Below are 26,441 nucleotides of genomic sequence, written 5' to 3'. Positions count from 1 at the left end.
TCCCACACCGGAACCCGCATCGATTCAAACGCTGGCGAAGCAACTCGAATGTTGGGACTGTCAACATTCAATACCGTGGTGAAAAATCGCGATGCCATTGTAAAATATGCAAACCAGTGCGGACATTTATCAAAAAAGAGAATATATGTGAAGAATTCCGGGTAAGAATAAATAGAACGAATTCTAAAAAAGTAGTTTTTAGGTGCAAGATCATCAAATGTCCCTGCAAATGGTGTCATCTAAAGGCCTGTTTACATAGTACATTAACCCGTACAAGTTAATGTCTAAATTATGAACACGAAAATGCACCGTGTATTCACCCAACTTGTGCGTATGCATGAACAGAAAATAGAACCTGTTCAAATTTGGTTCATGCATTCATAGTCGGATTTAGGGGCAGAGGACGTGCCCCCCCAGATACTTAAAAAAATAGACAAAACTTGAATACGGGTATCATAGGAGGATCTATGGGAAGGGGGGGGGCACGTGCCCCCCCAGACACTTAAAAAATATGCAAGATTTTTAATACGGTCCGGTTATCATTGCGTTCGTTTTGTATAACGTGGTATCATTGTGCCCCCCCCCCCCTCTCCAGAACAAAATCACGGCATTGCTTGTGCCCCCCAGCAAGAAATCCTGGATCCGCCCCTGATGATCATCATTACGTTCGCTTTGTTTTGTGTATTACTCAAGGAGGCTCAATCATTTAATTCAATAAGAATAACTTTGATATAAAAATAAAGAGAATTTTGTAAAGTCATTGTTATATCTTATTTTTAATCTCAATTAAGACAAGATCTTTCGCCTGTCAGGCCCTCTGTGCCCCTCCCAGGAAAAAATCCTGCATCTGCCCCTGCCTACATTCGTACATGTCCCGTTCCGGTCCACAAAAATCATTCATGCAAGCAGAAATTAACTCGTACGTGTTAATGTATTGTGTAAACAGGCCCAAAGGCCCTTGAGAAAAGGTATTTCCCCACAAGATTGGGAATCGAAGATTCCACGGCATCTATAATGGTTGGTTGGATAGATTCAAAATTAGGTAGTCTTGTATATAAGACGGTGAGTAGTGAAAGCAAAGATGTTAACATAGAGACAGCAACTCAGTGTAAAGAATCTGAATATTTTAGAGTTCTGGAAGGTTACAGCCCAAAAGATGTTTTCAGTGCAGACAAAACAGGATTACATATTTTTAAATTTTTGCTGCCAGCAAAAACACTGCTTCAGAGGGAAACAATGTTATGGAATAATGCCTAGTGAACAATTAAAAAATTAACATTTCCAAAGCCAGTATATGAATAAAAGTGAAAATTCTCTATTTCCCACAATTTGCATTTTCCCGCAATTTACACTTTTTTTCTTGGGTCCCTAGAAAAGTGTAAATAAGGGGTTTTACTGTATATAGAATTTTGTTTATAATTGGAGATTGGATTAGATTGGTTGTCAATATGGTCGAATGTTGTGTAATATTGCTGACCAGCCTATGACTTGAGTTCATCTCTTTCCACCTGTACTTTTCCCTTCCCGTCCCCGAGATGCGCCTCTGCCTGCGTACGCATTCCTTTTTCCACCCACTCCCGCCCACTTTCCCCCTTTCCTCTTGCACCTCCTTCTTACCTATAGAGTCAGCAGCATACTTTGTACCTAGGCGCGCGATGCACTGACGATATTGGGAGCCAATGAGGGCTTCGGACCATGTCACGAGGGGGACGCCGAGACACCGAGGTACTGTTGGCACGTGGCAGTCTCACGCGGGATGTAATAGAGTGAAGACAATAAACGTTATCCACCATTTGTCTGACTGTCATTACCCTTGGTTCCTTCCTTCCTTCAGCCGAATCTGTTGATCGCCGCCCCTAGCGTTACCGTTGATTACCTACGTTTGATTAACCTTTCATAGGATTACCTGCCTTTCACTTCCCAAGTCAGTCCCCAGCATTTAATGTACTATTGTTTTCAAAGGTATGTAGACACCCCAGAGTCCCACTTAACTGATGGGGCCGGGTTGGTGAAAACTTGTGAGGTTGGCACATAGAGCGACCTGCATCCCACACTCGAATGCCACCAAGAGCCGACGAGGACGGAGGTGGATGCAACCCAGCTGCTGATGCTTGAGTCAAACTTTAGGAGTATAAGCCAAATCAGAATTAAGATTAGTGGATGGAATGTGCTGGGGTAACTCACTTCCACGCTCACGTCGGGCCATCGGAGTGTTTTCTTTCGGGCTCCATGGCGAAGTTTTATCTCTTACCAATACGTTGCTCTGTGGCCGAGTAGGTCTATACTGTGCGCGGTAGTTGCGGTAAAGTTCTGCGAGGGTTCGAATCTGAAATTATCATACTTTTTTCACTCTTTAAAAGAGACATCCTGAACATCAACATAATCTTTGCAGATGATTCAAGAAAATGTTAGGGCTGAAATTTTTTAAAATGACTGAAGTTATTAAAATGATGGCTTTATCTACGTTAACACATTTACAAACAGATTCATTCACGGTGAAGAAATAATTCAGGGGAGGTAAGAGTAGTTGTATCTTCATGTCTTTTAGGCTAATTACTATTGGGCTCGTGCTCCTGGAGTTGGACTCCAGCTTTGGTAGCTAGGTCGCTTCCACCTCCGTCCTCGTCGGCTCTTGGTGGCATACGAGTGTGGGATGCAGGTCGCTTTATGTGCCAACCTCACAAGTTTTCACCAACCCGGCCCCATCATGTAAGTGGGACTCTGGAGTGTCTACATACTTTTGAAAACAATAGTACTTGATAATGACTTAACAATCAAAACGTATCGTAAAAAAAAATGATTTTTTACAGCAGTCTATTCCGGCAACTATACAAGCAAACTGAAGATCTGGCACAATGCAAGAGCATGGATTTATGAAAATGCATACTTAAATACGCAAGAACAAAAATAACTCTATTTCAATGATGGTTTGTAATGAACAATGCATATAGCAAAGATACTACCACAATGCCATTTAACATAAATCAAGCACAAAATCATTAATGGCAACACTAAGTGTTATAAAAGTTTCCTTTTAATGATCAGGAAGAAATATTATGCATTCCCCAGTTGAAACAGGCGAATAACAAAAAAACTTAAACATTATTAAGTTTTCAACAAACACTAAACCATTGATAAATAAATAAAAGGCTGAGAACTAAGTACTCTATTAGGCCAACACAGGGTTGTTACTAGCTCCATGAATTCAAATTCCATCATTATTTCCCAACTTTTCTCTCACGAAAATTTCAATCTATCCTAACTTTTTCCCACTCCCATCTCACTCAGTTAGAGATGTGCGAATAGTATCCACGAATACTCGAATACCTCGAATACTAGAAAGTATTCGATATTCGAGGTCTCGAATAGTTATGCTAAAGGTACCGTCTCGAATACTTTGAATTTCGCGTCATACACTGTCGCACGCACGTCGTTGATAGTTGACTCGGAAAAATGTAGAGAACTGTCGTCGTTTAGTGGACGCAGCACCGTTTTAGGCAAGTTTCACCATTCCCTCTTTCTCCCCCTCTGACCTTTTTCTGCCTACCTGCTTGGAAGTTCCCCATTCCTGGAGGTCAACCGCTGCATGAGTCATCTATTAGCACCAAAGGTGTCTAACAATGACTTTCGTCAATTAATATTACACCTCTATTGGATTGAAATATTAGTAATGTGTGCGTGATTTCAAAAAGAATAAGACCAAACACGATGTATTTCTGACTTTATTTAAGCATTTTACGCAAGGAAATAAATGTCAAAATACGACGCAGACTTAGCATTCTGGCAAAACTCGATATCCTCGCAACTGAGCTTCTTGGAAGTTGATGAGGTATTTTTTTCCGAAAACATATATCAAGTTACAATTTATGAGTTATGCTATAAATCTCTATTGTCACAGTCACAGACGAAGGGATATTTTCTCAGGATATTTGGTTTCTCCCTGCTAGCAATTCGAATTCACCTGCTTATCTCGTGAGAACTTCCAAAGATGGACTGAAAATAATTGAAGAAAATCCGGTGGAGAAGCGAGTGTATTTTGCAAAACGCCTCGAATTGTCCGCTAGCACTTGACAGTAGGAGTGAGGGTAACGCGAGCTACCTGTTGAAAATAAGATTTGGATGAAGCCGAGCATCAGATCGGCGTGCCGCTGGAATGGAGTTTGATAGATAAGAATATATACATCAGACAGAAATCCATCATAGCAGTGTAGACGCCGAGATGGCACGCAATCATTTCTTTGCGAGGTGGTGTGTCCCCTTAGGATATTTGAAAGAGATGTTAGTTTAATCAACTATAAGCCCAAATTGTTTCCATAAAATTAAAATATTCCATTAATCAGCTAAATTCAGGTTTGAATCCTTTAAAGGAAATCTCAATTACACGCCAAAATCCTGTGTTTCCTGCTGCATACGCAACCTAGTCAAAAAATCCCGCATTCATCGCTTTTTTCGTCCCCCCTGAAAAACGATAGATCAAGGTTCCACTGTATACCTTTTCATTTATACATTCATCAAGGGAAATAGAAGAAAAAACGTACAATTAATATGCTCTGAGCAATTCTAGTATTCGAGGTATTCGAATATTCGAGCAATGATTTAATATTCGAATTCCATATTCGAGTTTGAGAAATCTGCTATTCGACCCATCTCTACACTCAGTACCTCACATTTTCACTCAGCTCACCAACTTAACTGATGATTAAGTTTCCCCAAGAAATATGCAACCTCATAGTTCTTGCAGTAACTTGTATTGCAGTCAAATATTCTATGAGAGAAACACGGCAACGCTTAAGAGCTGAGGAGGAGTGTTTCTTCACAGAATTTATAGTAAGCAAGAAAACATAATAAATCAATTGTTGATCATGTATGAACAATTATAAGGAATGTGATGTGATCTGTATTTTAATTTTCCTAAAGCTATGACCGAGTTAGTTTCTTGTTGAATTTATAAAAAAATAACAGACAGCATATCAGCTCCTTGATTCGCTTGTCATGACGTAAGTTTTCCCTGATGCCATGGAATGAGATTCCCAGGCCCATTTCAAATCCGCCGACTTTTCCATGACATGCGACAACCCTGTAACAATAAACTATATACCTCCTTAAAACTAGAAATCTAGGACCTCAAAGGCAAGATAATATTTTGATAGATAGGATTGGATATAAATAGACTAAATTTACCAAGCAGGCATTTTGCATTAACAGCATTGTATAATATAACATTCAGTTACTGGAAGTCAACCTAAAAATTGTCACAAATCCATGACTAGCAACAGAAAATCACTTCATTTTCTCATCATGGACAAGGCAAATGATAATGACCACTAGAACATAAGGCTGCAGTCCTAAAAACAAATAACAAGAAATGGATTTTTCAGGCAATATTGGCACAGGAGTAAAAATAGCAAATTGCTTCAATTTGAAGGACCATATTTTTGAAAGGGAAATCAAGTAACCTACACTGGCATAACTAAGTCATTCACTTCAACATCATACTAAACAACTTGTTCAGAATCATAGAAACCATAACATGGAGTTGCGGAGCTCCAAAGGTATCAAAATGCTTAATCACTACTTTATAACATACTGCATTAAAAAAATCTATTCAACTAAGTAATGCAATCCAATGCCAATACATTTACACACCACAACTTCCAATGAGTTAATGACTATAAATTAATACTTTCACAACATCATGCACAGCTAACATTAAAATTGTTATAGCATTGTCACTACACAAAATGAATTAGGGAGAGTTTAAGCTTATATGTTTTATGATTTTACAAATAACAAGCTTACACTTGATCACACATCAGGTTGAATCACTCAAATATTGACATACTATCCATAAAATTATTCTTATCGTCATCCTATGACCAAATTTGTTGGAAACAGTCTCAGAAAGTGTACCAATTACCCTATTGGTAATTTGTTACTTTGCTGATTAGAGTACTATTTTTAAAGCGAAAGACATATTCCACTATGACTACGAGTAAAGACAAGCATGCCAAACAGCTCAAGGGTCCTCACCACTGTGTGCAGTGGCCCAGGTCAATGCCAGTCAGTGCCTTGCACGTCCTCACGGCCGTTCGCACCAACACCGAGGGATCTCCAGCAGGGTCGGCACCATCCAGCGAGGGGCTCCAAGGCCCCCCAATAGCCATTGTCTCGTTCTTGCCGCGTAACCCTACGAGAAAGTTGACTAGACGCGTGGGGTGGACGTAGCCGTCTTTTGGCATGTCTCCTCCTACCCCTCCACCACTCCCCCCACCACCCCCCACATTAGCATTGAAGGATGACCCACCGTCCTCGGCCAGGAGACAAGTTTTGCGAAACAATTCCTCCCTCGGAGGGACACTCAGCAGCATCACCTAGAAGAAAGGAGGTGAACTACAGATGCAACAAAGATTCTATTGATTGATCTGCAATAGACATGAGCCATAAGGAAGATGATCACATTCATCCTTACAGCTTACTTACAGCCAACCAGAACATGTCTGGAGCATGGCTTGTGTCAGAGCAGTGTCTCAAGAAACTGGGAATTGCTGATAGGCAATCCAATGATCACATCTATACGTCCAAGAAATGAAAACTTAGGGAGTGGTATGGAGTGTATAAGTAAATAAATATTGCGGAGAGATTCCTAACCTACTATGCTAAGTATTACATTTCATTGGTTGATTAAAATTAGAATTGAAAAATCTTTATGATTACATTTTGAATTTGAATATGAGTTTCATACATTATTCCAATCATTGAATTAAGTAACTTTAGGTTAACTGGCACCTTAAAGAAAATACCGTATAAGCTCGTGTAAGAGGCGCACCTTTTTTCCCAGATATTGCAGCCGAAAATGGGGGTGCGCCTCTTACACAAACTTCTTCTTCACCGGTTGCAAGTTCAAGGGGAACTGAGTGGCCTTGGTTTTCAGCGTGAGTCAGTCATCTGAAACCCTGGGTCAAAATCAAGCGGCAGGCAGGGGAGTTTCTCCCTTAGTGACGTATTTATAAAATGCTCCTGTTTGAATTTTTTGCAAGCATCGCGCCGTCACGTCAGTACCCCAGAGGTGAACATTGAAAAGATCGCGCGGGGTGATTCGCTCCGGAGCGCGCGCTAAATTTATTGCCGCGAGTGGGTATCCCGCGGCATTTATACTGCATATAGTAATATTGGTGTCAAAACCTGCGGTTGAAAAAATTCGAACGAGTGTGATCATTGTTGGACTTAATAGTGGATAGAAGAAATCGGAAATGCTTATAAGTGAAGAGCGCTGAAGGAGAGGTCAAGGGGAAGAGGGCTCCCTCCCCTCCGTATTTAAAGCTACGAGCGAAGGAGAAAGGGAAGAACACGTCCGATCTTGCATGTGACGTCGTTGCCTTTAAAGCGAAGGGGCGAAGGCGCAGCAATGTGATATACGCAGTTTGCATTGCCTGAGTTTCCAGTCCGTCTCGTTGTTTGAATGCGCTTATGCTACGCTTGTTTCTTCCGAAATTGTGCTGTTTGGACTATGTTGAATATTAGTAGCCTTATTTTAGCTATAAATCTTTGTGTCAATCAATTAGAGCTCAAAAAACTTAAACTCTGTAAGATATACGTCGCGTTAGGTCTAATTCTTTTTAGAACCTCGCGCGGGTCATACAATTGCTGAAAGATATCGAGATATCTTCGAGCTCAGAAGGTGACTCACGTAGCATTTGACCTCCAGAAACTCGGGGAATTGAACCTGGTAGACCGAAAAAGGTCAGTTGGTGGAATGGGGTAGGGATGAAACACGTTTCCATTGTTCCCCTGTAACTTGATATTTTCCTGTGGAGTCTCGGAAAGGAAAAAAACGGCAGAGGCATTAGCTGATGGAGAGCCGAGTGTAGTTCCGTTAGGCCCCTTGCACACACACCGATTTTGGATGGCCGGTAAAATATTGGCCGATATTTTACCGGCGAAGCGATGCTTGCACACACGCCGGATTTTTACCGGTCAAACGATACGTTGCTAAGTTTTTGAGCCGGCGCCGGCGATCCACAGTGACAATAGCCGGCAGCTAAACGGCATTTTACCGGTGCCGGCGTGTGGTCGGTACGTGTGCAAGCTCCAATGCTCTCCCATTGTTCACCATTGGAATGTGGACGGCCGATATTTTACCGGCCGTCCAAAATCGGTGTGTGTGCAAGGGGCATTAAATCTACGACGTGGTTATTATCCTACGGCGCTGAGATTGCCCCGATTGTTGTTCAATCTCTTGGGAAAGCTCATGCCATTTGCCTGTCGTGTTTTGCCTTAAAATTTTCCACGGCTGCAATTCTATTGCAATACTCCTGCGAGAGCTTTTAAACAAAATTGTTCGTGAGTAGGACAAGCAATGTAGAGCGATGGCGTATGCAAAGAGAGGATCGGAACTCTTTCTACTCCCTCTTATGCCGCCGCAGTTATCAAAATTTCCTTTTTCAAATAGTACTGAAAGAGGACATTTCGATAACTGTCGAAATTCCAGGCATACGTCTGCAACACCGCACGATAGGACAAAAAAAGTCGCAAAATTTTTTTTCTTTATAGCTTCGATCCTCAAAATAGGGGTGCGCCTCTTACACAAGCTTATACGGTATATCAACAATCTGAATAAGTAATACTGGTTTCAAGTTGTTCCATCTAGATAGAAGAATTGAAAAAAAAACGGCAAATTAATAGACTATCGCAGGATTCACGTGAAGACTGCCATGTACTGAGACTGCAATTTAACTATGTACTTATATTGCCATATTTTAGGTGATAAAACTTTAAAGAAAAAGGAAACTTAGAAAAACTCCCGAAAACCTTCCATCATCCTTCATTATCCAGATTTCTGGATTATCGATCTTCTAGTGTATCTAATAAGCTGGTGAGTCCTGATGACTGTTGGATTATTTTCCAGTCTTCTCTTGCATTTCTAGTGTGAAACTTGTCAGAGCAAGGAGAATACGCAATGATGAAAAACAAGTTGTTTTTCAAAATGTCCATGTTGTCACAAAGCATCCAGGTGCAAATCCCAAGAAACATTTTGGTATTCATTTCAGCAAGAAAATTTAAACTCTCCAAACAATCCTACTATGAAGGACGTCCAAAAATTTATGGTGCTATTCATTCAATTTACCTTGGCAGAATAAATATAATCAGCATCTGGAGGTTCCAGGACACTGGGAGTAGTACAGCCATTGCTTCCACGGCATACAACATCCTCCAACTCATCAACTTCTTTGTGCATAACATGGAAAGAGCAAGGGTAGTGCTCCTCCACTTCTGGAGACAAGAGGAACAGAAAAGGCCTGTGCGGTGGGAAAGCATCAACCCACCGGAAATTACTTTGGAAGAAATCTGAAGGTATGTACAAGTTGGTGTAACGCCGCCGCAACTCCAAAACATTTGCTTCAGCCCTGAAAATTAGGAAGCATTTTCATTTTGGTGATTCAAATACTTCAACTATTAATTAACTTAACATACTGGTAATGCCAAATGATTTACAAATATTGTTTAACTTTGAATGACAATTAGACAACATTAAATGTTTACAGAAATTATTTTCTCATCTATTTTTTCCAATCATTCCATTTGCTGATGCAATATAATAACTTAAATACTGTTTACAACTTACTCATAACTAAAATAATAACAATAAAGCAAAATTCATGTATCAATTTCCTAGTACATACCATCATTTAGACAATCACACTAAATAAACAGAATAAAAATAGCTTACAAATCTAATGAGATCTTTGGGATTTGAACCACGTATCGAGGAACAATACGGGCTCGTCTACGAGGAGGTGACCGACTCCTTGCTCTTGGACTTCTGCTACGCTTACGAGACGAAGGACTTCTCTTCTCGCGATCCCTCTCCCTGTGAAAGTCAAAAGAATAAGTAGAAATGAGGACCAACCATCTGCACGATACCACTCCCACCTGAAATAAACCTTAATTCTTTGAGTGCCAGCCTCTTTCACCTGACAAGCGCAAAGAATTCAATTTTTTACTAATTTCGACAATTTCACTAAAAATTTCAATATGAATATACTGAAGCCAAATTTTGTTATTGGGACTTATAATACTTACCTCACCAATATAAAGTTCATGCATGTTGTACAGCTGGATAGGGGATTTGTAGTGAAGGGGTTACATGACCAATTTGGCAACAGAAACTGAGCAATGTATGAGATTACAAAAGAAAGACCAATAACGTTCAGCTTTTGCTTCAAGCGATGCTCCTAGTTTCATTCCCCAGAGAAAAACTCAGCATCAATCTAAGAATGAAAATTAGGATAATCGTTGATTGATAGGCAATGGATTTGATTCCGATTATTAGCAGAAGAACCAGTAGAACTGAGAACCAAAGAACTGGACCGATCCATCCCTCTTGTCATAAAATTCAGAGTATAATTGTCATTATGAATTGTTTCAACAGCTGAAACGTACGAGAAATGCAGAAGACCCAATATCCAGAAAAATGTAAATTTAGAACATCATCCTTTTTATTTTGTGCCCTAAACAGTACAGCCTCTAATTATAAATGAAAATTTTGCTGTTTTAACCCTTTCACGTCGGACGTCGAGTGGAGCCGACAGGCATTTTTAAACCCATAACACCTGATGCTGGGTATAGCTGTCGCGGATTTTTCAATCCAAACGAGAGGACGTCGACTCTAGTCGACGTGAGGGAAGGGAAGTGACCACTGACAATTGTCTGATGCATTCTGGCCTTGCCTGAGACCCAGCTTAGTGAGTCCTCAGGGCCAGTCCCCATGCAATAAAGCCCGACCCTCCCACTCATTTATGATCACCCTCAGCCCAGTAACCCGTTGCGAAGTGGTTATATTGTCAATACTTTTTTCAATGATATATTTTGTTGCATACTACAATTTTTTACACTTCGAAACGAATTCTTCATTTTGTTCTCTGCATAAGCAATTTTTAAGCAAAATTTTAGCACTAAAAATAACGAACTTCCAGACTTACAGCCTTATTACCTTTTATTTACTAACTTTGTTGTTATTAATGCTAGAAATCTGTTTAAAATTCCATAATGCTTAAAAAAGGTTAGTAATTCCTTTAGAAGTGTTAATTATTGAATATAAAATACAAAATTTGATTAAAAAAAACACTGGTAACACTTTGCTGTTATTAATGATAATAATAACTAATTATAACTATTAACGCTAGAAACCCACTTATAATTCCACAGCGCTTAAAAATGTCAGTAGTTCCTATAGGAGATTAAATTATCGAATAACAAATACAAAATTTGGTAGAAAAAAACACAGGTAACGCAATAAGTTGACCGTGAATTCGTGCTGTGATAGGGTTAGAGGGTGTAGTCCAGTGACCGGGGTAAGGGACGTAGGCCCCAAATCTGAGGGACGAAAATACCAGGGTTACTCCACCCCAAAAAATAGCTCCGTACAAAGAGGTTTAAAATATGCTCATGCTAATCGTAGCACGGAAAACGTTTTTCAATTGTAAGAGCTGGAAAGGGTTAAACATTAGAAGTTTCGTGGTAGACAATTTCAGATCAGAAAGCACAATAATTTAAATGTAATTCAACATTATATCAACAATTTGCATGCAACAAAGGCAACATCTATATTAACCAAGTTACAGAAAATGAAGAAAAAACTGTCCACATATAACTGTCCTTTCATCAGCAGAAGCACCAATATAATTGATAAGCATTGCTGTAACACTCCGTTATGTTCACTCAAAGTAACTTTGAACAGGGAACAATCGTTCAATTACAACAATAAGGAATGTTACAAGAAACAATATTTGAAACACAAATTATAATAATACAATGTATTAATTTTCAAGAATCTTAAGGAAATCTCATTGTTTCCTGCAAGCAGAAGATTCTTGAAAATTCCTTGATATTTTACATTAAGGCCGCTTTACACAGTGAAAGATCATTCGAATGATCATTCGCAAGAAATTCATTCGCCGGTACCGCTATACACGGTGAAAGATTTCGGTGAATGATTTCGGTGAAAGTTCTGCGCAGAAACGATGCGCACTGGTGCGACTATCGATAGTGTATTTCGATTCTAACGATATTTCCGACCGTTTCTCACCACATGATTTGTTTTGGAGCTCGCAGACGATGGAACGCTTTGTTTACATGTGCGCTTCAATATACTTTGGTATTGCTTTGACTTTCGGTGGGGTATGATGCACTAAGTAATGAGAGGAATTAGAACGGTACGTATTGACAGCGGAAAACCACTTTAATAAATCGTGCGTTTTGTTATCCCGTAACGAAGTACATAATTGGTTGTTTTCGCTGCAGAGCAAAGATGATTATGCTTCAAGATAGTGTGCTCTGTAACATGATCATAAGGGAACTTACTCTTCAAATGGCTGCCCGAGGTCTTTTCCCTCCCGATTCATTAAATTATAAAGTTAGTGAAAATATAATTTGGGGAAAAACTGCACATTGTTACTCGTTCAGAAAAATCCTATCTCAGTCCCGTATTGATGCCGCATCGTCCAGCTCCCATAAAAAAGAACATAATAAGCATAAAGCAAAAGCTCCTCAAGGTTGAAGGCCGGTCGACCATGAGTTTTGATGTTTGGGGTTCCTTCGTGTACACAGCCTTTACAATGTAGTCGAACAAAGGTCATTCCTGTGCGAGAGAAGAAAGGTAACGTGAAGAGAAAAAAGGAAGCGACCTGTTCTATTTTCGAAAGAGTGCGCTTCAGCATCCTCATACTTTCTACAATGAAGTTGGCTCAGTGTCATCTCATTGCTTGCTATCGAAGCAAGGGAAGAAAGTGGACTGTGATATTCATGGGCTAACTTATAGGGTTTGCCCCTTAAATTATAGGCAACCCCGTGAGATTGTGACTTCCTAGGTGGGCCAATGTGATGTCACGGCTCGTTTTGGCTGGAATGTGTTCACCGAATAAGCAGATATTTTGTCATTAATTGGGAGTCTCACCCCAAACTTTAGCGTTCAAATCATTGAATACAGTTTGATAATTGTAAATCAAACAAAATATAGACGCAATCGAGGAGAAAAAAGACGATTTTGAACTTTAAAAATCCGGAATGTTTTTTCCAAATTACTCAATTTTGAGGAATGATGTTTGTGAATTTACTTTCTTTCAAAGTAAATATTAATGATATAAGCTATCGCATGAGTTAATATGCTTCCAAAGTTTATATATATGATCTTAAAATTCCGAGGTGGTGCTAATGGCAATATGGACGCCATGCGCTCATATCATTCACGGAATCATTCAAGCAAATTAGGACGTGCTCGAAATTTCTTTCGGGTGAGTTCCTTGAATGATTAGAGATAGGCAATATTGTGATCCCATAGGTGAGCCAGGATAACGTAGCGGCTCGTGTTGGCTGGAATGTGTTCACCGAATAAACAGATATTGTATAATTAATTGGGACTCTCACTCGAAACTTAAGCGCTCAAATCATGAAATATAGTTTAATGATGGTAAATTAAACAAAATATAGACGCAATCGAGGAGAAAAACGACGTTTTTATTCATTAAATATCCGAAATGTTATTTCCGAATTACCCACTTTAGACGGTTGATGTTTGTGAATTTATGTTCTCTCAAAGTACATATTAATTATTTGAGCTATTTCACGGGTTACTATGCTTCCAAAGTTTTTATATAAAATATTAAAATTCCGAGGTGGATGCCAAGGGCAAGATGGACGCCGTGCGCTCATATCATTCACGGAAATCATTCAAGCAAATTAGAACAGGCCTGAAAGTTCATTCGAATGATCATTCACGCTGGAAATTTCCGTTATACACGGTGAATGATGGATCATTCGAATGATCTTTCGAAAGATCTTTCGAATGATCTTTCACCGTGTAAAGCGGCCTTTAGAGTTCATTCATTCGCTGTAACTTGGAAAAATAAAGACAATGAAATACATATTTGTACACCCGTCATTTAACATACTGAGGGCCAAAACACTCCCCAAGCAGGTCACTGACAACCCACCTGTTGCGATCATCTCGCCTCCTTTCCCGCTCTGGCTCTCTGTCCCTCTCCCCACGATCTTTCTCTCGACCCGTCACCACATTGCTGGCACTACTGTTCCTCTGGCTCGGGGATATCCGAGGCCTGCCCCCAATCTGGCTCCCACGAATAAAACTTCCACTCCCAGCGACACTGCTTTGTTGTTCCACTGCAGACATTAAAAAAATAGCAGTTGCATATGATGGAGCATGAGAAAGAAAAGTGTGTGGTTGAGGATTTTTCATTTTGGTTATGGTTAACTTGAAGTGAACAGTGGCGATGGTTCTTGATTTCTAAATGGTATCTTCATTTTTAATGTATAAAAATATAAATCAGCAAAATGCACTTCCAGAGCATTGTTCCTGAATTTTTCAACTGTTTCTGCCACATGATAACGTTCAGAAACTTAGTTATTTTGTTGTGTGACCCACAGCCACTAGGATTGCCAGAGTGCCCGAAAAACATTACAAAATTCGGTAGTAAAATAATCTGTTGGCTACTACACACTTGGTAAGTTTCTGCACAGACAAAGGATCCCATAAATGCACATTTGTGAATGACTTTGGAGTGGGTTCTAGTATGGAGTAAAAAACTTACTGCAACATTAAATATTCAGGCTCTCAAAAAATATTAATGTCAGGCAGAGCAGGCAAGTACATAAAATTTTCGTAAGCTCTTCAGGTATGAAATTTTAGGAATCTTTTGTTTGACACTGTTATCATTCAAAGTAAACGTCAAGAGGTTATTTCAAACTGACCAACCTGGAGGTGGCACTGCATTATAACTATTGGCAGACTGATAGCCTTGGGCTAGGGGTGGCATCATGGTTTGTGGCCTTTGCATTATTGGTGGACCCACACCAACGCCAGGAACAACATTTGTCATGGCCACAGCAGTCCCCATGGTGTTCTGATTGGGCAACACCTGAATTCGAGTGGCATTCCACTTGAATGGCATGTTGACATTGTACGATGCTTCAACTAGAACACGATCCCCAACTTTAGGCATTGCACCTTTCACGCAGCTAAAAATAGAAAAATTATGAACGTGTATTACTACATGAGGAAAATACATGAAAAATGTTAAGAATCAGATGACATATTTATTCTCAATAGCCCTCACAACAGCAACATTTACAGCGGGGGTTACTAACATTTAAATTAGAAATACCCTTGCCCTGGTTAGAGGTAACTTACCCAGGCAGGTCTCGAGCCTGCGACATTTGGTTTGGAAGGCAGGACTTCACCCAGCCACCACCAAGGCTGGCAATCAGTAAGTGTTCACGGGAGAGGATTAATGCAACAAATGTTTTTACACATAAATAATGGGAAGGAAAAACAAGCAATAGAGAGAGTGCCTGAAGAACTGAGAGAGAATGAACAAGAGAGCTGTCAGCATAGCTACCAACTCTTCAAAAACCTTGAAGTCATCAGTATAAAGAAGAATTCCACTGCCATGCAGCAAAATAGATTGGGTGATATCATCAACATAAAGAGTGAATAGATGGGGGCCGAGTACAATACCTAGGGAGACAGCGGAGATTACTCTGACACCACAGGTTACTCTAACACCAGACACCAACGGACACCAGAGGCCTACCCTGAGGGATGTAGAGGTGACACCATCAAGAATTACCCTCGGAGATCTATTGGACAGGAAGTTGGCAAGAAGATGAGGAAAGTTGGTGTGAATACTGAAGAAGTTTTTCTAAGCTTAAATAATAGGAGAGTGTGGTCAACTGTATCCAATGTTCTCAAGAAACCTATTTAAATATAAGTCTAAATCAGACAAGTATTAAAAGAAAATAGAGATGGCACTTTTCCACAGGTTTATTTAAAGTACGACACGTTTCAACCGTTAGTAAAGAAACTCGGCATTTCAGTAAAGAAAGTATGTTAGGGTTCCCTAATTATCGCATTAGAAAGTATGAGCAATGCTGAGGTCCACTCCAATTAGTCTGAAAAGGTCGCCACTGCGGTGCTGGGGCGGAAGACGGTTGGCCGCGGCTGACGAAAAGGTATTCAGCATCCACAGCGACAACTATGGTGGTTGACTGCTACATATACAAAAGCTGAAACTCCTAGGCCAAGGCATTAGAACGACTTTATAAAAGATATTACTACAGGAGTTTCATGATAGTGCCTTCTGTTGGCAGATTTCTGAACTTACTGACCTCAACAGCTCTGTAACCGAAACTACTCAACTCGACATTCGTAATGCTGTTCGAATCACTCGAGTCGAGTACCAACTACTCAACTAGACTCGAATTTTCGAGTACTTGCACATCCCTTCATGAAACCTATTCTTTCTTGCAACCAGATACTCAGCATTATTTACTCCAAGATTTATGATAACTGTCATATTTTCATTGCTTACCGTAAACCAAGTGGGACAACTTTGACAGGTTTTGAAATATATTATGTTTGGTGCCCTACTAAGTTCCCTAATTATCCAAGAAAGGGCCTATGCTTTCATCACACCGAAAAGATATTGAGTGATAGCCTTTCCACACATTTGTAGTCCTATGAGTTTTTTGCAGGTCTTTATTAGTGTTTTGTTTTCGTCGCGCCAAACTGAATACAGTGGAACCTCGTTAAAGCGAGTACGGGCTATAGCGACACCCCCGCTATTACGAGAGATAGCCGATGCACCGTCAATTGACCCTATAATAAACGTGTTAAAAAATTCGTTTTTACGAGACCCTTTCGGTGTTGGCTCTCGCCATAGCGAGGGTTTCACCGCCGGAAGACTTTCATGAAGACTCCTTAACCTCTGTAATTGCTAGCGATCTGTTAGAAATGAAGTTAATGGAGTGCTCAGTCTCAAATTTATGTGGTAAACTGTCGTTCGATAAATATAATGATGACGAAACAATGCTTTGCATGATTTTTATTCAGTGCGGCGCTTATAAATTGTTTGAATAGTTGGTCGTTATTTGAGTAAGGAAATTTAGTGATGCAAAAAAACATCGCCTTTCATCTGGATTTATGCTTACGTTTATCTGATAGATGTTTATCTGTCGCCGCACCACTCCTGTTCCTTTATATCTGTTCGCAACAGGTATATTGGCTATTATTTGCTCCACCTCCGGTAAAGCGACAATTTGCTATAGCAAGTGTTTATTAGTGCACCGTGGGGTGTCGTTATATCGAGGTTTCACTGTATTTCGATAGGCTATTGTCTCGCCCTGCCCATTTTCTCAAACGAAAGTAAAAACTTCTGGTATCGTTCAATAGAGCATATAAATTACTTTCAGAATCGCTTTAAATGGTAAAATATTTGTTATATTTAGATTTAATAATTTAACTTGGCAATGTTGCACCAGGAAACTTGGTGGAAATGGGACAACTTTGCCAACCGACAATATTGTTATTTCTCCACTACCATTACACTTTTTCCGAAGGGTGCGTTTTTCATATTCGTTTTATAGGCCTTTCAAATGCCAAGACGCTTTCATACCAAGTTGAGAGGCCAAATGTATTGAAATAATGATGACAGTACGCTGCAACTTGCTGTCTCTGCAGTGATTAGTAATGAATTGAGCAGTGGAAAAGCAGCCCAAAAGTATAATATTCCACATAGGACAATTGACAGTAAGGTGAAGTGCCGCCATTCAAAGAATCCAGGGCACCAGATGGCATTGAGCAAGGATAAGAAAGAAGAGATCGTCGAACATGTGCTTGTTTATGCTGACCGGGGAATGCCTTTTAATGCCATTGATTGATTATTGATTCGTTTTGTGTTCATACACCATCGTCCAATCATATATGACAACCTTTTGATGTTTCAGTCTTCGCTCCTTGTAAAAAATAAATGGAGAGCCATACTGACATAATATAAATTGTGGAACTACAAGTTATAAAACTCTCTAAAATAGAGCATTTCAAACGCTTTTGGCAAAAATTCTCAGTGCTTTGGATGAAGGAGGTAAAATGAACTCAAACCTTATGTCAGGATTCGAGAAATATGGCATCGTGCCACTCAATCCCAAAGAAGTTTAGTCTTGAATTCCGGATGCATAGAAAACTGATCGTAATGACACTCCTACAAGAGTAAGTGCTTCATCTTTGAATTATCATCAAGCCTGTCGCCGTAATCCAAACAAAAGTTCGCCATAGAGAAGAAGACGGAAAATTATTGAGGCCCCAGGAGAAACCATGGAAAAATCACCCTTGATCACTTCCAAGCACCTCCACACACAATCATATTGGAGGAACTTGTAAATAGAAGAAAAATTAGGGGAATAACCATAGTATATTATGTTCAGTGTTTTGAGTATCTGTGTGTACCTTTCTCTATTCAAGACTTTTCTAATTTAAAATTATGTATTCCATTGTTTTATTGAGGTTTCCGCTGGATATAACTCCGTTGGCAAAGTTGCCCCAGTTCCAGAGAATCTCTGCCAACTATGTTCTCAATTTTTTTACTCTCTTACTTAAGTTGTAATTTTTTCACACATTTTGAAAGTAGAGACCAAGAGTAATGGCTGATAATGGTTTTAAATCATTTTCGTTCATGAACTTAGAAGAATGCAGTTGAAAAAGAAAAAAAAGTGGCAAAGTTGTACCGGTTTACGGTATCTCATATCATGTGAATGTTGTCCTCCTTCAATGACCAATGTTATGACCAGGGGTGTCATGGTGTCGGAGCACCGTTCAGGCACTGGTTAAGAAAAGACATGATAGTCAAATAACATTTTTATCAATTTGGTGAGTCAAAATTTCTAAAATATGCATGACATATATAACCAAAATTAATATTTATTTCCAAATATGCAGATGTAACTTGTAATAAAAAACACACAGTATTATCTCACTTATAAAAAAAATTAAGGAAAGTGCAATCAGGCACTGCTAATTTTGCATGACACCACTGGTTAGGACCTTCATGATATGCTGTAAACATCTAACTAATTTTCTCTAGAGGTGGAAGTATGCTGGAAGGACATACGGTGATTAAATTAGGCTGAATGGTTATTTATATTTGATGCTTTCCGACGAATGATGAGGGCCAACTCAACTCGGGATTCCCACGGGTTAATTTTTCCATAATTGCCAACGTTTCAAGTTCTGACTCGGAACTGCACCTTTTAATGCATCTTTAAACTAATATTTCATTGTGTAAAAATTCCACTGAGAAAAAATCATAGCTGATTGTTGTCCAACATAAGATAATTTCAAATGATTACTGCCCTTACTTTGATTTGTGAAACCATATTGACTTTGAATTAGACCATATTTATCAAGGAAATGATGCAGATGGTTGCAAGATCAATGAGGAGTAATTTTGCAAATTATGTATTTATGTACCAATTTAGTAAAAATATTAACCCCTGTACTTGAATATGACACATTAATGCATCAAAAGTAGTTGTGAGGTGAAGTTATTTAAGTGGGCACACACAAACAATGAAGTTAAGGCATGGTAGGTGAAGAGAGAAAGCTTCTAGACGACATGAGGAGACAAGAAGATTTGGAGAGAGAAAGTACTGACTGGGGAGGAAAGTTAAAAGCTGTATTTGAAGGAAGAATGTTGGGTATGCGAGGGAGAGGATGAAGGAGAATAGGTTTTTGGATAGAATGAAAGAGTGTTGGCCGTATTGTGAATCGGAGAGGGAAGTCCAATTTGGCGAGGGAAACAGGCCAGGGCATTCTGCAAACTATCCCATGTAAACCTACTTTAACCACTAGAATAACAATAATAAAAATAATACGATAACTTTTTGGGGTAACTTCATATTTTAGGCACATTATGTTGTCCAAGAGATGTACCTTGTTTGGAAGAAGACGTCTTCATCAACAAATCCAAAGTTGTCGTGCAGTTTGGTCACCGCTCCCGTGAAGACGCGCTGCTTGGGCGTGTGCTGCTGTTGTTGTTGCTGTTGCTGCTGCTGTTGTTGTTGTTGTTGCTGCTGTTGTTGCTGCTGCTGTTGTTGCTGCTGCTGCAGTTGTTGCTGTAGCTGCTGCAGCTGTGAGGCAACTGCAGGCGCCTGCTGTGGTTGCATCGCCTGTCCGCCAGCACCACCTCCACCCCCTCCTGGCTGCTGCTGTGATTGAGGGCCCACCAGAGGTGGGGGTTGGGCCACGGGGCCCTGCTGGAATGCTGACGGCTGCAGTGCCCGCGGCGTGGGGTAGCTCACCGTTGCCACTTGCGGAAACACTAGCGTGGCCACCTGCTGCAAAATAATGGCAAACAATTAGATTTTTCAGGGTTATTCGAGTAACCATTATGGACCTGCAAATTAACGCAAAACATGAGCTCTACCCATTAAAAGTCAATAACTGCCTGAGTTCGCATTCACACCCAACTGGATTAAGAATGAGGCCACTAGTGGCTGTTTGCTAAGTGTTTGCCTTTCCTGCTGAATGATTGCCTTCCTAGCTCAGAAAAGCTATTTCGAAAGAATGGGGATAATGAGGGAGGGAGCAGGAGAAAACCTGAAATGGGATATTCCCTCCTTTACTTGTTTAGGCGACTCAAGTACAGCCCTCCAAAGACCTCAGCTAAGAGTAAGGCCTATGTGATGGTTGACCCCCGTATAAACAACAAATGATGACACATCCTCGTGGTCCATTGCTTCACAAAAGAGATTCAAATGTAATATGTAGTAAGAATGCGAGGAAGTTGAAAAATTCATTTGCAAAATTTCTTTTGTCTCTATAAAAAAATTCTTTATTGTTAACTAGATGTAGACCGATCTAGGATTTTTTACAGATTCAGATTGGATACTTGATTTCAGGTATCAGATCTTCCGATATTTTCGGATCCAAATGCATTCTTGATTGCCTGCTATGAAAAAAAGTAATTATTCAAGTTTCTTCCACGTATATGCGATTAAAGGAATGCTATTTAGAGTTTTATTCACATTTTAATATTTGAACTGATTACAAATCATTTTTATAAGCTTTCAAGTTATTTGACAGTACTCAAATTTTCCCTAGGCATGTTTCCCCTGCAAATGCTTCAGCTGTGGTGAGGTGGATTCTGCATATCCTCACGATAGTTTCACGCCACTGTGCACGAACATGGCATATGCTTAGCTCTTCTTACCTCAGTAAAAATGTTTCCACACAATGGAATCATTTTTATCAATGTATCATTAAATTACATTGCAACTGCCCAATCTGCCACATAGTTGACAATACATATTTAGCACACCATTGATGTCACGTGCGACAAGGCGCGGGAACAGAACAAAACGATCGCTCAATGATCTCATGAGGAAAGGGTGGGCAGCTGAAGCACGTGAAGGACAGGTGGAGGGGAAGGAGCACAATCCCTCCCATCTTTCAAGCAACGAGACTACGAATGAGGGAGTCAAGGACTAACATGTCAGATCTTACTATTTTGTGACGTAGTTGCCTTCGAAGCAAAGACAGTCGAACTAGTGATGGGCACTGTGTGAGTGAGTCAGTTCATCTGTGCGACTCAGCAGATACAGCTGTGAGGCGAGAGTCTTATTTAGTGAGTCGGGAATCCCTCCCCTCTGCAGACCACACACCACTCCCTCCCCTTTGCAGACTGCAAATGACTCCTTTTACGCACACTGTGCGGGTTGGAATCGTGAGCAATGGCAATGCGGGTTTGTCCTCATCCCCTTCCTTCCATCTCAATCCTCTCCCTGGAGGCGTTGACGGGCTCCTATTACGGCTGTGCCTCCCCCCTTTCTTCCTTCCCATACATTCCCCTCCCCAAGTGACCAGTCGTATAAATTGAATTACTGGGTCCCGGCCCCGGGATGTTGTATCCTTCAAAGGGCCCTCATTCATTCCATTAGTTAAGTCTAGTGGTAACTAGAAAACTTAGTGGCAATCAATTAGAGTTAAAAAAAACTAAACCATCGTCAGAAATGCATCGCGCAAACTCTTTTTTAAATCTCGTGCATGTCATCCACTCTCCCAAGCCATTGGCAATTGGATGTTAAAACAAACATCTTTGGGCCCAGAAAGTCACTCACTTAGCCTTTGTCCTCCAGAAACAGAGAATTGAAGCATGTTGGCCAAGAAAGGTCAGTTGGTGAGATGGGATAGGGATGAAACACACTTCAATTGTTCTTGTGTACCTTGATATTTTCCTTTGAAGATATTGATTTATGGTCTGTGACCTTGGAAACAAAAAAAAAATGTTTGAGGCATGAGCTGATGGAGGGCCGAGGATGGTTTTCTGAAATCTGCAATGTAGTTACTTTTGACGTGGTTGTTTTCCTATAGCATTGAGATTCCCCGGTGATTGTTCAATCTTCTTGGGAAGAGTCACACTAAGTGCTTATCATATCTTGCCATTAAATTTTCCACGACCAATATTCTGTTGCATAACCCCTACGGGAGATTTTAAACAAAATTGTTCATAAGTAGGAAAAGCATCACAGTGCAACGGCACATGCAAACGTACGATCGGAACTCTTTCCACTCACTCTTATTGGATGCTCCATTCACTGAAGCATTTATTTAAAATTTCAAATCAAGATCCGATGCCTTCAGCAAATTTGGATCCAAAGTATCCTGTGAAGGGCAATATCCACAGATATTTGGATCTGAGGTATCCGATCCGACCATCCCTATTATTAACTGAAAAATACCGAAACATGTTTTCACCACCTCAGTATGAAATCTTTGATATTTACACCGCTTTCCCTAGGGTTTAGTTATCACTAACCAAAGTCCCTAGCTATTAGTAATATGAGTTGAAGAAAATTAAATCACAACATTTTCAATTGAGATATCACCCGTATGTGCCAAAAAGCAATAAGAATAAAAATACTCACTTGAGTGGTAGCAAGAGATGTGGGAAGGGCCACTCCAGGGTTTCCTAATGCTGAACCCAAAGAAGATGGTAATGCCATTCCAGGCTAGAAAACAAATGATACTATGATTATATCTGAACTTCCAGAATAACATATTAAAATGCTAAAATAACTAGCTCTATGAAATAGAGGGAAAAGTAAACTCGGAAACATACCTGTGAGAGCATAGCTCCTTGTTGAAGGGCAGCATTCTGCAAGTAAAGTATTTTATGACACTGATTAAACAGTAGCAACTGAAGTGTTTTAATTAAAAAAAAAATTAACACACACCTTTATGCCTTACAACCATCCAATTCGATAGGCAATGAAATTTTTTGTCCAATAGAGAAGGCAAATTACCCACTCATTTCTAACAATAAGTAGCATAGCTCTAAATGAGCTGATGAATTCAGATTGCTAGTAGGGAGAAACAAAATATCCTGAGAAGACATCGCTTCGTTAGCAACTCTGACAAGTGTGACTCGTAGCATAACTGGTAAATTGTAACCTGATGCCCTGTTTTCGAAAAAAATGCCGCATCAACTGCCAAGAAGCTCAAATCAGCAGTGAGGATATCGAGATACGCCATAAATCACCATCGTATTATTCCAACTATTTCCTTGCTTAAAATGTTTAAACAAAGTTAGAAATGCATTGTGTTTGGTATCATTCTTTTTTGAATCAAGTGCACATTACTAATATTTCAATCTAATAAATGTATAATACCAATTGCCGAAATTCATTATAAGACACCTTTTGGGCTAATAGGTTAGTCATCGGCTGAAAAAATTCAGTCTGCGAGAATCGGGGAGGTGTGAAACACGTTTTTATTGTTCTCGTGTAACTTGAAACAGTCGGATCCAGATTTAAGGTCTTCACATTTAACGTTTTTCCGCATTTAGCGTTTATTATTTTGGGTCCCGATTCATTCTCTATTAGGACAATGTAAAAATTATCCGTATTTAGTGGAATGTGCTGTCTCCGCGCAGTGTCATACCACCACCTTCTTTGGTCTGGGTCGTTTGGCACTACAAAAAAAATACTTTTCTGGTGTTTAACGAGAGGGAAATTCACATCTCGGCACACAAGAGTATATGTAAGGTTCCCTACCACTCATTTATAACTCTCCATTTTAGTTACTATTTATTCATCTTGTAATAACATATATTACACTGCAATCCTTATGCAAACAATGCACACTTCATAAGGTTCACACGTCATCAACATGGCATCACCCGAGAAATGCGTTTTTGGCGAGGAATTCAAGTTGAAAGTTCAAACTTCTCAAGGGGTGAAATTATTCAGTGCTCAATGGTAAAATTTGGCGAGAGCCCCTCTTACACCCATTGCATTATAAATCAAACATAATATTTGGTAGTACAGTGGAAGCCCCTTATAACGACAGCTGTTGGGAACAGAGAAATCTGTCGCTATAGTGAGTTGTCGTTGTTACCGAATGCAATCACATCGTCACAAAAAAATCACTCATCAGGCGTCACCACGGCTGTTTCTGCTGAGAGGCGAAAACGTTTTAAATAATTATTTTGAACATTTAATTCACTAATGATCATATTCACATGCAATCTATGATCAAATCATATGTAATTATGCAGGATGCTATAAGCCGAGGCATTAAGAAGTCGATTTTAAAAGTCCCAGCTTCAGACTCACTCGTACTGAACTGTGCATTATGAGCTGTTATTATCCTTATTTCTTGGATGCTCCAAATATACATGTCATAACTACCAGTTATGGCTATGCATCAGACTATTAAATGCTAAAACTTCGGAATCTGTTCAAAAATTCATACTTCTATCTTTCCGAGTAGTAATGAAAATGATGGGTGACTGCTGCAATTGGGTGACGAAAGGAGCGTGATAAAATTTTAGGGTTCCACATGAGCATTGCAATTCTATCTTTTTCAGGTTAACGGCGGAATGAAGGTGGAAGTAATCTTCTTATGCTTCAAGTCTGCCTGTATGAATGGTTTACTATCGTGTTTCAAATCAGCCGACCCAAATGCTATCGGAATCATGAAACCGAACAGCATTACGGCATCTAAAAGCATATTAGTCATATCAATTATCTTCGGTGGAAAGGGTGAAAAACTATTTCAAATAAATAGAAGGACAAATGATAAATGAAGTCCACTCTTTGTCTGTCTGTTAGCAATATTTATGTTTCGTAGAGATTCATACAATCAGACGCAATATCAGCGGATGTGGAGACCTCTAGCGGGAGTAGCGCACACTTTTTGATAGGAATGCTGACTGGAACTGAAGAACGCTCGTAGTGTTAGGCGGCAATAACACAATTTTAACGTTTCTTAGTTCTATTGGTGGGTGGGCTGGGCAATTGTCAATGAATAATAGTACTTTTTTATTCCTTTCACCAATCCTGGCATCAAACGCTCATAACCACTGCGTGAAGATAGCAGCCGTCATCCAAGCATTTTTATTTGCTTCGTAAGTGCAAGGGAGAGTTTTAACTCCCTTAAAACATAGGGGATGGGCGGATTTCCCCACCACGAACGGTTTTAACTTATCCGAACCATCCATATTGGCGCATAAAAGAACAGTTACGCGGTCTTTACTTTTCTTCCCTCCTTTGCAGGGGTCCGTTCGAGTGGCGAGAGTTTTGTCCGGGAGAAGGTTAAAAATATATGCCCGTCTCATCCGCGTTGTAAATATCACAGGGGCTGTAATTGTCCAAATAGTCTTTAAGGACCGGAGCCCAGCCTTCCACAGCATTAACATCAACACTTGATGATTCACCGGATAGTTTGTGAAGGGATATCCCCTTCCTATTTTTAAATTGTGCAAACCATCCATCCGAGCACTTAAAATTGTCTTCACCAAGCCTCTCACACAAATACTCAGCTTTAGCCTTCATCATTGGGCCGGTGATAGGAATCCCTGCGGCTCTTTGCTGGCAAAACCACGAGAAAAGAGCAGTTTCTAGCTGCGGATGCTCTCCGGGCCGCAGGTGTTTTTGGGTGCTTGGACGCCCTTCTTTAAGCACTGCCGAACGAATTTGTTCTTTTTTCTTTAAAATAGTGAACAATGTCGATGTATTAATTCCAAATCGCCTCGCTATTTCACCCTTTGAACACTCTCCACTTTCACAATCTGCAATAATTCTCATTTTGGTCTTTAAATCCAAGGACTTGCGTTTACCAGCCATGGTGCAAGCAGACGGGCGGAATAATTTTTAATCTCACTGTGGAGGCGCGGGAGGGAGATGACAAAAGAGCAATGAAATGTGTACTCGAGAAATTTATTATGGAAAGAAGAATAGGAGAATACGGAACATGTGGACGTCGACGTTGGCGGAAAAAATGCCGTTTTAAAAGCATTGAATTCCAGAGATGTGGCACGTGGTCAAAAAGTCAACCTGTCGTAATTACGAATGGCGAAAGAGAGGAATCGAGCCATTATCGCTAATACGAATTTATTTTACATTTAAATCATAGGGTTTAAAATGGTTCCTTGGGTAGCTGTCGCTAATTCGAGCTTGTCGCTATATCCCGTACTCGTTATAAGGGGCTTCCACTGTACTGTAAAACTTCAATTTTACGCACTTTGATTGCACATCAAGTCTTGTTTTTACGCAGCGACACTCAAGTCCAGCCAGAATGCATAGGGAATTGCAAT

At 40.0% G+C, this 26,441-nt stretch overlaps 1 protein-coding gene across 5 annotated transcripts in view; it reads right to left on the bottom strand.

Annotated features, from left to right (window-relative positions):
• The window catches only part of LOC124160413 (cell division cycle and apoptosis regulator protein 1-like), a 102,087-nt gene that overhangs the window by 61,857 nt on the left and 13,789 nt on the right, over positions 1-26,441 (bottom strand). For 3 of the 5 annotated variants that reach the window (XM_046536261.1, XM_046536263.1, XM_046536262.1), the window contains exons 5-12: positions 22,965-23,000; positions 22,771-22,854; positions 19,778-20,181; positions 14,768-15,030; positions 13,989-14,175; positions 9,728-9,868; positions 9,125-9,404; positions 6,031-6,371 (exon numbers count right to left, since the gene is read on the bottom strand). In XM_046536261.1, coding sequence (XP_046392217.1) covers positions 6,031-6,371; positions 9,125-9,404; positions 9,728-9,868; positions 13,989-14,175; positions 14,768-15,030; positions 19,778-20,181; positions 22,771-22,854; positions 22,965-23,000 — 1,736 coding nt within the window. The remainder of the gene's footprint in view (positions 1-6,030; positions 6,372-9,124; positions 9,405-9,727; positions 9,869-13,988; positions 14,176-14,767; positions 15,031-19,777; positions 20,182-22,770; positions 22,855-22,964; positions 23,001-26,441) is intronic. The other 2 variants (XM_046536264.1, XM_046536265.1) reach the window with 2 other exon arrangements.

This window comes from Ischnura elegans, chromosome 6, assembly GCF_921293095.1.
Source record: "Ischnura elegans chromosome 6, ioIscEleg1.1, whole genome shotgun sequence".
Taxonomy (NCBI): Eukaryota; Metazoa; Arthropoda; class Insecta; order Odonata; family Coenagrionidae; genus Ischnura; species Ischnura elegans.
This window is presented reverse-complemented; position numbering and strand designations above follow the sequence as displayed.